The sequence below is a fragment of the Lactuca virosa genome, chromosome 2 (genome assembly GCF_052849685.1).
Source record: "Lactuca virosa cultivar CGN04683 chromosome 2, Lactuca_virosa_CGN04683_v6, whole genome shotgun sequence".
In the NCBI taxonomy this organism is placed as follows: Eukaryota; Viridiplantae; Streptophyta; class Magnoliopsida; order Asterales; family Asteraceae; genus Lactuca; species Lactuca virosa.
This window is the reverse complement of record NC_136427.1, coordinates 252,878,274-252,889,681: the sequence shown is the minus strand read 5'-3', so window position 1 is coordinate 252,889,681 and position 11,408 is coordinate 252,878,274. Positions and strand designations below refer to the sequence as shown.

The 11,408-nt window shown below is 34.3% G+C and overlaps 1 protein-coding gene across 2 annotated transcripts; it reads right to left on the bottom strand.

Moving 5' to 3' along the window:
* Nucleotides 1-1,417: 1,417 nt before the first annotated feature.
* On the bottom strand, nucleotides 1,418-8,104 carry LOC145160776 (xanthine dehydrogenase 1-like). Of its 2 annotated transcripts, XM_079080100.1 has the most exons (14): nucleotides 7,897-8,104; nucleotides 7,659-7,815; nucleotides 7,083-7,182; nucleotides 6,869-6,977; nucleotides 5,053-6,783; nucleotides 4,650-4,964; nucleotides 4,171-4,410; nucleotides 3,806-4,090; nucleotides 3,508-3,729; nucleotides 3,260-3,421; nucleotides 2,451-2,585; nucleotides 2,112-2,348; nucleotides 1,860-2,033; nucleotides 1,418-1,774 (listed from the first exon to the last, which is right to left on the bottom strand). In XM_079080100.1, exons 2-14 carry the CDS (start codon nucleotides 7,792-7,794, stop codon nucleotides 1,532-1,534), a joined length of 4,089 nt encoding a protein of 1,362 aa, XP_078936226.1. In that variant the 5' UTR covers nucleotides 7,795-7,815; nucleotides 7,897-8,104; the 3' UTR covers nucleotides 1,418-1,531. The 2 variants fall into 2 exon arrangements, with proteins under 2 accessions (XP_078936226.1, XP_078936225.1); XM_079080099.1 differs by having other exon boundaries at nucleotides 7,659-8,103.
* Nucleotides 8,105-11,408: the final 3,304 nt, after the last annotated feature.

Genomic DNA, 11,408 nt, shown 5'->3' with positions numbered 1-11,408 from the left:
CCACCATCACCATCACCACCACCTCCTTATGTCTACAAGTCTCCACCGCCACCATCACCATCCCCACCTCCTCCTTATATCTACAAGTCTCCCTCTCCACCGTCACCTTCCCCACCACCTCCATATGCTTACAAATCTCCACCATCACCACCACATCGGTATTACTATAAATCACCACCCCCACCGTCAAAGTCTCCCGGAACACCAAAGCACTACTGAAGCACAAACTTCTTCGACAAAGAATAATGAGACTTGTTGCATCATAGTAAATCTTACGTTGTCTTCCGATACAATTTGTTTGTTTTTTTCATTCTTAATCAAGTGTATTTTTGGATTAATATGCTCTCAACAAGCAGTGACATTTGCTTATTTGTTTTGTACAGGTCATTTCTGTTCATTCTTTGTATCATTAAAATCAAAAGTTTCATAGTTATGTTCTTTTCTTCGAATATTGTCATCACTCCTTTTTTCTCGAAGCAATAACTTTTTTTATTTTATTACCTCCGCTAGCCACCACCTTGTAAACACCCAAAAAAATATAGTACGGAGGCTTCAACGCCAAGATAGGGTTAACAAACCAGTCTACTCTTTTTCTTACTCCTGTAACGCATCCAATTGAAACTTGAAAGAGTATATTTGGTTGCCAAATAAAGATGAGCAGGTATACTGGAATTGATTTTTATCAAAAGAATGTTTTGATAAGCATATATATCTGATCAAAGCCATATGGATTAAAAATATGCAAGCAACTAGCTAATTAGCCTCAAAGCTTTACAGGAAAAGCTTTAAAACATGATGCTATAATTAATTGATTCTTATTTTGAGTACTTACATCATCACAGTAAAACCCTAATCATTGCTGATGTTTTTCCATAGTAGTAGATTAATTTAACGTGCATGTACCCTAATAAATTACTATTATAAATGTCCATTTGCAGTTAGGAAACGTTGCATTGACCATTTCCTGTCTTTGCATAGAAACGAAACACTTGAATATACCAAAGCCCTTCTGGTAGTCGCAAACTCTTGTCGGATTTCCATTTGACTTTTTTGAAGGGGAATCTTTGACTTTTTCCACCATCTCCATGAAGATAGTTGACTTGAACATCTAAAGAATTGATGATATCTAAGTTATCTTTGTAATTTGTAATTACAAGTTATATCAAATTGTAATAGTATTTTCCTTGATAGTTTTCTTAAAATTCAAAAGTGTCATAATAATTAATATATGATTACATAAAATATTTTATAAAAACTATTAAAATCCTCAACTTTTATCAAAAAAATATGTTGTGATGTCAAAGATAGAGATATGTTGTCATACCAAAGATAAAGATACTGGATTGAGAGACTTTCAAACATACAGAAGAACTATATCTTCACATTACATTTCTTTCACCAAGTTTATAAAAGCTAATAATCAGAATAGATTTCTTATATAAATATACAAATTAATGTACAAATAGTAGTACTATGCACGAAAAACAAGCATCCACCTCATGTGTTATGTGTTAACTTGATGGAATGCTTACTAAACACTAAGTTTGGGTCGAAAATCAGATTTGGCAAATGGAGCTGTGAACTCATCAGCACAAGCCATCCGGATTCTCTCAGGAGTTGCAGGATTGTCAAGAGGAAACCAGCCATGAAACCCTGATTCAGCTCTTGCACCTATAATCGCATCTTTAATGGCAAAAAACACAGACGAAGCAAGAAAGAATGGAGGTTCACCAACAGCTTTTGATGAATGTATCGCCTTGTCATTTGGAGCATCCTGTATATTACAATTTACAAACATTCAATTGATATCCATTCTTTTGTTTGGATTTTTACAAGTATATATGTATAATAAGTTGTACCTTCAATAGGGAAACCTTGAATTTGAAAGGAACATCATTGACAGATGGAATCTTGTAATTTCCAGGACCAGATGTAAACAAGAAACCAGGTTGAATCCATTTATGAGCTTCATCTCCCCATTTCAGCTCTTCAAGAGCCACCCATCCCATACCTTGCACAAATGCTCCTTCAATCTGTGTATGCAAATTAAAAACACAAATATGATTATAGCGTTTGAAGATCAGGGTCAAGAATGTAAATTTACATGTTACCTGTCCAACATCAATGGCTGGATTGATGGAGAATCCGAGGTCCAAGATGACATCAGCAGCCCTTGTGTGGAAATCTCCGGTCAATGTGTCGATTTCAACCTCGGAAAATGCAGCCCCGTATGTGAAGTACCTGAATGGATTACCTTTTCCAGTTGTCCAATCGAACCCAATGTCAGGGACAATGTGAAACCCGTGTGCAGAAAGATCTATACGCTCACAATAACATGTGTTTACCAACTGAAAACGAATAAAAAAATTAGAATAATCTCATGAGTTGTTCTGTTGTTATTTGTTAAAGTTAATGATTCAATCAAGTGTTGTTGTTGATAATTCATATACCTCCTTGAAAGAAGTGTGTTGTTTCTTGGATGCAATCGGCTCCATTCTTGATTTTATTTGGTTACACGCGTCCAAAACTGCTGCACCATACATATCCGAGCTGGCTGAAGCTGCTGTTGGAGACGCATTAGGAACCTAACAAATGTAAAGAAATAGAACCAGAATTAAGGGTTTGTTTGGTATGATGGAATGGAATAACCAAGTAATTCAAAAAAAGAATTCACGGTGCCACATTATACTATATATCAAAAGGCAACCTCGGTGGATGTTTTCAGTTTTCACCGACAGTTGCCACCCCCAGAATGGTATTTTCCACCCCTCTACTTTGTGAAATGCCACTTTCACCCCCTCAACTTTGAACACCAATATTATCCACCCATCTACTTTGTAAAACGCCACTTTCCACCCCTATACTTTGTAAAATGTCACTTTTACTCCCTCAAGTTAGAACTTCCTAAAATGTTACTTTCACCCCCCTCCATTTCCTAAACTTTTATGTTTACCCCCATAGTATTTATAATATGATTTTCCTACAGTTACCACCCCTCAACTTTGTAATATGTCACTTTCACCCCCTCGATTTTGTAAACTTTCGTGTTTACCCCATCCAACCGACAGTTGAATCAGTGGTACCGACCCTGTATATTTATCTACTAACAAATGCAACGGTATCTAACTTTTATCAATACAATCACCAAAATTCAATTTACAAAAAAGATTGGCCCCACCACAACAACACGTGGTGGGCAAAATACTAGTTTAAAAGTAATTCTTATAATTTTCATGTACTATAATACATTATTTATTACCTTGTCAGTACTTGTTTCTGAAATAAATACAGAACTAAGTGGAATTTCAAAGGCAGAAGCAGCAATTTGAGCAACTTTTGTATGTAAACCCTGGCCCATCTCAACACCGCCATGTGTCACCAACACAGTTCCATCTGTATACACTTGAACAAGCGCACCTGCCTGCAGCCAATAAAAAAATTATTAAGCTAAAACTAACTACTAAAACCTTAAAAAACAATAACCAATCATTTCAAACGCAAACTCACCTGGTTCATAAACTTTGTAGTAAATGAAATACCAAATTTAGTTGGAACCATAGCAATTCCACGTTTCTTCCATCGATTATGAAGATTAAACTCATCAACTTCACTTCGAATTTTCAAGAAGTTGCAAGATTTCTTGAGTTCATCCCATAGCCGATGCAAAGTACAGTCTTGAATTTGTTGACCAAAGTGTAATATTGACCCATCACCAATAAAATTCATTTCCTAAAATGGAAATAATCAATAGTAATATAATAATCTTTATGACATATACGAATAATGATTCGGTTTATATACGTACTCTGATTTCTTCGGGACTTTTCTTAACTTCCATGGCAATTCTTTGGATCCAATTTTCAGTAACCAACATACCTTGGGGCCCACCAAACCCTCTAAAAGCAGTGTTACTAGGATAATTAGTGAAACAAACACTTCCGGAAACTCTAACATTTGGAATCTCATAAACATTATCCGAATGATACATTGCACGTTCAAGTATCGCTTGAGACAAATCAAGTGAATTCCCTCCATTGTTATAGATTTCAAGATCTAAAGCAACCACCTTTCCTTCATTTGTGAACCCAACCTAATAACCAAAATACCCCCATGTTAGTAAACATAAAACAACCAAAATTTCGATTGATTCAAATCATGAAAAACCGTTACCTTGTACTTTCCAAGAAAACTATGTCGCTGACCGGATATCATCATGTCTACATCCCTATCCAATGTAAGTTTCACGGGTCGGTTCAAAATGTATGCGGGGACCGCCGCCACCGCAGCAAAAAAAGCCGATCTCGTCTCCTTCCCGCCAAATCCGCCGCCAATTCGCTTCACTCTACAAACCACTTTTGACATCGGGAGACCGAGCACATGGGCAACATACTTTTGATGCTTTTGTGGTGCCTAAAATCACACAAAATCTGTTCACTTTTCCCCAATTTTGGTTTTAAATTATTCTGTTAAAATTGTAAATTTCACGTGATTTCCTTAGATCATGTTATTAGTTAGTTGCTTGATTTCAATATGTCAATATCCGCCAAATTTAGATCCACCCTACATTAAGGGTTTAATGTATGCTTTTAAATTAATCTTGAAAATCAATAAGATTATTGTTTGTGAAACTCTAAAGGGTGTGATCTTACTTGAGTCGATGAGATCATGTGAACCTCATTGCCACCATCCATGGTCCAAACGAATGAACTTTGTGGCTCCAAATAGAAGTGTTCTTGGCCACCAACATGAACCTCGCCCTCGATGATTTTATCACATTGGTTTGACTCAAAACAGAGGTCAACATCCCCTTTACTTAATATCCTATTCGAATTTGGAAAAAAACTTTTGGAGTTTACAGCATCTTTTATGGATAAGATCGGTGGTAAAACTTCATATTCAATGACCACTTTTCTTGCTGAAAGTTTCGCATTTTCATGAGTATCAGCAACAACGACTCCTATAACCTGAAAACATTTGACAATAATTTCTAAATCAAGATACGATTAATACAAATCAACCCGATTTCTTTATTAAGTATTAGTTAGAGAGTACCTGGCCAACACAAGTGACAATATCAGAAGCAAAGACTTGTTCATCTTCAACAACAGGGCCAGTGGCATTATCTCCCGGAATGTCTTTGGCAAAAAATATTCCGGCAAATCCAGGTGATGATCTGGCACCGGAATCATCAATTGAAAGCAAACGAGCATGAGGCTTCTTGCTTAATATCATAGCAGCATGTAAACCGCCAGGTGGCATAGGGGTGTCATCTGTGTACTCAGCCTCTCCTGTTACCTGAAGTCTAGCTGACATATGAACTTCAGGGGACCCCACAGAAGTTCCCTGTTTTGTGATTTCATAATCTTGACTACCCATTACAGATGGCCGATGAAACGGCTCAATAGCTGATAAATGGGAAATGGGTATGGGTTCTTCAAAGAAATCTTGACCTTTCATTTGATGAGATACCCACAAAAAGAATTTGAAAAAGAAACTTAAAGTTAAAGATTTACGAAACTCCACCATGCCACCTGGCGCATCTTCTGAAATCACAACATCCTGTTTCAAGATTTCCATGGCATTTTCCACCATTTCCTTATTCCATGGCTTCCCGATTAGGTAAGCTTTTGTTTTTACAGCTGATAGAGAAACAGGAGCAACACCACCATAAACAACACATGCATCAGAAACAATCCATTTCTGATCTTTTTCTTCAAGAAAAACACGTATTCCAGCATTTACAAGGGCAATATCGTCTTCTCTTCTGTGAGCTTGTTTAAATTCTTTGACATACTCAAACCTTTGAGTCCATGGAAGAAAAACCGAATAAAGAATCTCGTTTTTCCCCAAATCCACTTTTCGATATCCCAAAAAGAAATTTTCAGCTAAAGTGGTTCTAATGTTTCCATTAATGTCAACAATTTTAAACTTTGCTTTTGAAGCCATCCAAAGAGGATTCAAATCTGAAATCGGACTTGCAGTACATATATTCCCACCAACAGATGCAACATTTCTTATCTGAGTTCCAGCAAACCATTTTATTTGTTCAATGATCGCCTTACAAGATGATGTTTCATGAGAAGAACGCTCATTGACAACTTTTTTTAACAACTTTTGAAGCTCTGAAAGCCTAACAGCAGCTCCTATCTCCATTCCATCATCGTTAATGGTCAAAATATTAAGTTCGGGTACATGGGTCACGGATACAAAAACCGGGTAATGAAGTTTTTTTAACCTAGTTTCTATTCCAACTTCGGTGTTTCCCACAACTAATTTTGCATCAGGGAATCTTGATTTTAACTCTAAAACGTGTTTTAGCTCCAATGGCCTATGCCATTTGATCCCATTAAAACCATTCAAGCTTAGATATCTTGGTTTCCTCATTAAAAGCTGAGGTGGGAATATGATTTCTTTGTTTGTGTATGAACTTCCATCAATTTCGTTATAAGAAACAGGTTTATAATCGTGGCAAATATCGCCTTTTTTGACAGTTTTTGATCCACAAGAACACGGTTTACCAGTTGAAGGGCAAACAAACTCACCATCTGTTTGTGATGAAACAGAATTGGTCGTGTATAATAAGTCATTAGTCTTGGAAAAGACACGAAATGCATCAAGAATAGGTCGATAACCAGTGCATCGACATAAATTTCCTCCAAGGCTTTCTTCAATTTGCTCTTCAGTGGGAGTTGTTTTGCTAGACCTTAACAGCGCGTACATGGACATGATGAATCCAGGTGTGCAAAATCCACATTGTGACCCGTGATTACGTGCTAATAATTCCTGTATATATTTTAAATCTAAGTTGGAAACAACTTTAATAGAAAAAGACATACTCATAACTCATAAGGAACTAAAAGAGGGTTACCTGAACTGGATGCAAACCAAATTTGTGATTCCCTAAACCTTCCACTGTGATTACATGCATTCCTTCAACAGAATACAATGGAGCCAGGCAAGCATTGATTGCCTGGTGCCTGAAGAACAAAAAACCAGAATTAGATATGACTTGAATCTTTGATCATATTGTATTTGAAACAAAATAGGAAAAAAAAAGGTGGAAGTGAAAGAAAGAAACTCACACGCATTTCTTTGAATTTTGATCCAAGTAAGAAACCATGACAGTGCATGCCCCACAACCTCCTTCACCACAGCCAAGCTTCGTTCCTGTTAAACCTACATCTATATGTGGACAACAGGGGTACAAGAGGAGTCAGATGATTTAGTAGGAAAAGGTGGGGGAAAAAAGAAAGAAAGCAGATATTAGAAATAAAGCTGAAAGAAAGAAGAAGAAGAAACAAGCACACTAATAGTGTATGAAAGAAGCAACAGATAACATAGAAATTAGGCTCTAAAAGCACGAATGCCATAAAAGAAACATGGAACTAGACATTCACAGAAGGACCTAGTAACAAGCATATACGCAAGCAAGAAAGTAAACAGAAGTAAAGAGTAAAGTTTTTCAAAAGTTCCACAACTGATACAAACACAACACTAAAACGAAGTTGGGGACTTTAACATCTAGAGTCAACTTGAAACATCAGATAGAAATTGCCAAATCTTGTTTCTATCAGAACATCAGTGATAGAAAAAGGTAAAATAGGTTAATCAGATTCGAAAAGAAAGAAAAAAGATTCAGTTTATGCGTTTTCGTTTACCTCTAAGATACTCGAGCAGAGTTAAGTGGGCTAAACCATCAGGGAGCACTTTACGGACTCCGTTAACATACAGAATAGCATCTTTTGAGACTTCTCCGATCACTTCTAGCTCCTCCTCGGTCTTCAAAGATCCCATGGGAACCCAAGATCAGTGTTTCTGTGAGTTTGAGTAAATTTTATGATACAAATCGCGTTTGATCGAAAACTCGATGGATGAGTACAAAAGTAGGAAACGCACCAAAAAATGTGGGAACTGTTTGTGATTGCGAATTGCGAGATTGATTTTGAGGTTTTTTGTTTGGTTGAGACTTGTTGGACTTTTCTTTTTCTTTTCCTGATTTGGATCGAAAGTCGGAAATCGTGGATTCGCGGGTCTCTTATATCTTTGGGATATTCATCTCAGAGGCGGTTCTTGGGTTGTAGATTACACGTCCAATGATTTCGAATCTTTTCTTTCTTTGGAAGTATTTCGATTTTCATTGATTGACTCATTGACCGATGAGCACGTGATGATATCATTTTTTATTTGCTCTTGCAACTGCTTGATGAGTTGCTAAACTTTGAACTGCTCCACCTCACATGGAAAGAGTTAATTTACTATTTTTCGCCGGATCTAATTTCCTCGGGATGAAAAATCTCATAAACTAGTTTTATAATGTTTTTATAGAGTGTTTTTTGTTTTATGGATTTTAAAAAACAAATTTATATATATATATATATATATATATATATATATATATATATATATATATCACTATTCTAGTAAAAAAATAGTTTTAATCTCTTTTTGTCATGTATCACTCTAATACAACTCCACATTAATATTATGACAAATGTCATTGAGATATATTAGGCAATCATTTTAAAATTCAAATTTACTTTTTCTAATTATATTTTAAATTTAAAGTTATAATAATTTTAAAATTTTGATATATCTCTTAATTAATAATTTATTTAAAATGATTTATTTAAAATAATTGATTAATAATTATGAATCTTTACTATGAAAATTATATATTTAAGTCATGTTCCTCACGGGTTATAAACTAGTATATATATATATATATATATATATATATATATATATATATATATATATATATATATATATATATATATATATATATATATATATATATATATATACAGTGGCGAGTTTAGAATGGAAAACACCGTGGTTCACTAACAGTCGTACCGGTTAAAAAAATGGGTTCAATCGAGTCGCTTCACCAAGAAAAATAATTGTTTTAGCATGTATAAAAATTGTCGTTGAAATGACTGAGCCCGAATCGATTATTTTTTATTAAAAGCAACGTATACTTGGAGTTAGTCAGTCTAAACCAGACATCACCAAGCTTATGTTGTACAAATATGAAAAAAGAAGCATCTATTTATAGTAGAAAACTCCTTAACCATTGTTTTTTATAGTTAATGTGAGACTACTTAATCTCACTTATGATATGCTTTTTATTGTCTTTAGTTTATATCTTTTTTTTCTTCTTTTTTTTACCAAACACATTAAGATAGGTCCTTCAAAATATTTAGGTCCTAAATGCTTTTTTTATATGACTTGTTATAAATTTTTTAATTTTAGGTGGGTCAATTCCCATAACATAGCCTCGCTACTGTTATATATATATATATATATATATATATATATATATATATATATATATATATATATATAAAACGTGAGGTTTAATAAACAATCATTATTAACAAGGAATCAATCGTGAGTGTCGAAATTTAAAGCGATCAACGGCTAAGGGAATGGATGTACACGTGTACATTGGACGCACATACAGCAGATTATACCATAAAACTCACATCTTTACCAAAAACGTCACCTCTTTTTTTCGTTTAAAATTTTTTTAAGCCACGTTTTTTATCAAAAAAAGATAATAAAAAAAACGAATATACCGTTGTTCATGATTTTTCTTCCGCTTTCCATAGAGATCCATGGGTGAGCATATTAACCAAAAAACCGAACTATAACCAAATTAACCAATATAATCAAACCATTTTAACCGAACTACAATCATTCACTTTTATAACAATAAACTTTATGTTTTTCAATTTTTATAGAAAAATATTTTTATCTTTATATCATCTTGGACCATTATGGTTAATTGATATTAACCATTAACCATAATCATTAACCGACTAAAACCGTTATCCAAAACCAATATTAACCGCTACCCACTGGTTATTGAAATACATTAACCAATCGTAATGGTTATGGTTCGGTTTTGACCAATAACCGAACCAAACCGCCTCATACACAACCCTAGTTGATATATTAAAAAAAAAACTTTTTTTTCGAAAAAAACCCAACCCACTTCATTTTGTTGTTTTTTTAATATTTAAGTTTATTTTTATTATTAAAAAAAACTAATTATACTAAAAATCTCAATTTTTTTTTTCAATTAAATCATCATCGGTTAAAAAAAATTACTATTTCAATTCTTTAATCATTCACAAATTTATATAAATTTATATACATATGAAAGGCATAAGAACAGTAAAGTATGTGAGGGGCGGCTGCTTTTTTGACATAAATGGTCCCTGAATTTTATTAAGGTTGTCAATTTTGGCTCACTTTTTAATTTTTATTTAGTTTTGGTCCATTTTTTTAAGTCAAAAACCACTTTTGGACCACTTCTGGTTTTTTTAGTTAAAAAAAATGGTTTAGGCAAAGCCTGAATCACCTACTAGTTAAGTGAAATTTACATATGAATCAAAATATATTTCTATGTAGTTTTATAATTTTTCAACGTTTTGATTAATCGTAAATTAATTTTGTAAAATCAACAAATGAATTTATTCACATTGTGAATTTCAACTGTATATAATTTAGTTTTCAGAATTCACAATGTGAATATGACTTACTATTATTCACATTGTGAATCTGCTCAAAAATTCAAGGCATATTCATAATGTGAATCTGAGCATATTCACAATGTGAATCTATATTGAATTTTTTTTTTATTTTGTTTTTTTTTTACATCAATAGGAATCTATGTTTAAAGAGTACCAAAAAATATGAATTTTGATATATTTATAGAAAAATTTCGATAAAAAATAGGCCTTAACTTTTCAAAAAACAAAAAAATAAAGTGTGTTTTTTTGGAAAAACAAAACGTTTTTTCTATATCAATATCGATCTTTATGGAAAGAGGACGAAAAATCATGAACAATTGTATATTCGGTTTTTTTCGATAGAAAACATAGCCTAAAAAAATTAAACGAAAAAAAAATGAGTTTTGTTATAATTTGGTGCATGTGCGTCCATTGTAAAAGTCTACAACCCTTCCTTCGGGTCGGTCAAGGAGGAGATTATAGAGATTCTAGATGAGTGTATGGGCGCGTTCCGTACTGAGATTATGGATATTGTGGGAGCTTGCACTCTTTCCTTCCGCGAGTATCGTGCTTGTGGAGCTCCCGAGTTCTTTGGGGAGAAGCACCCCATTGCTAGTAGGAGATGGTTGACGGATATGGTGAACGCTTTACGGACGAGTTTTTGCCCCAAGGGGTCGAAGGTCAGATTTGCTTCCTGTCTTCTGAAAGACATAACTCGATATGGGTGGGAGGAGGTAGACTTCGCTTTAGGAGGCGAAGCCATTGAGACAATGACTTGGGATGAGTTTGTGACCCGGTTTAAGGCAGAGTTTGCACCAACTATTGATATGCAGCAGTTGGCGAGGGAGTTTCAGGACCTTCGCCAGACGATTGAGATTGTGGCAGAGATCA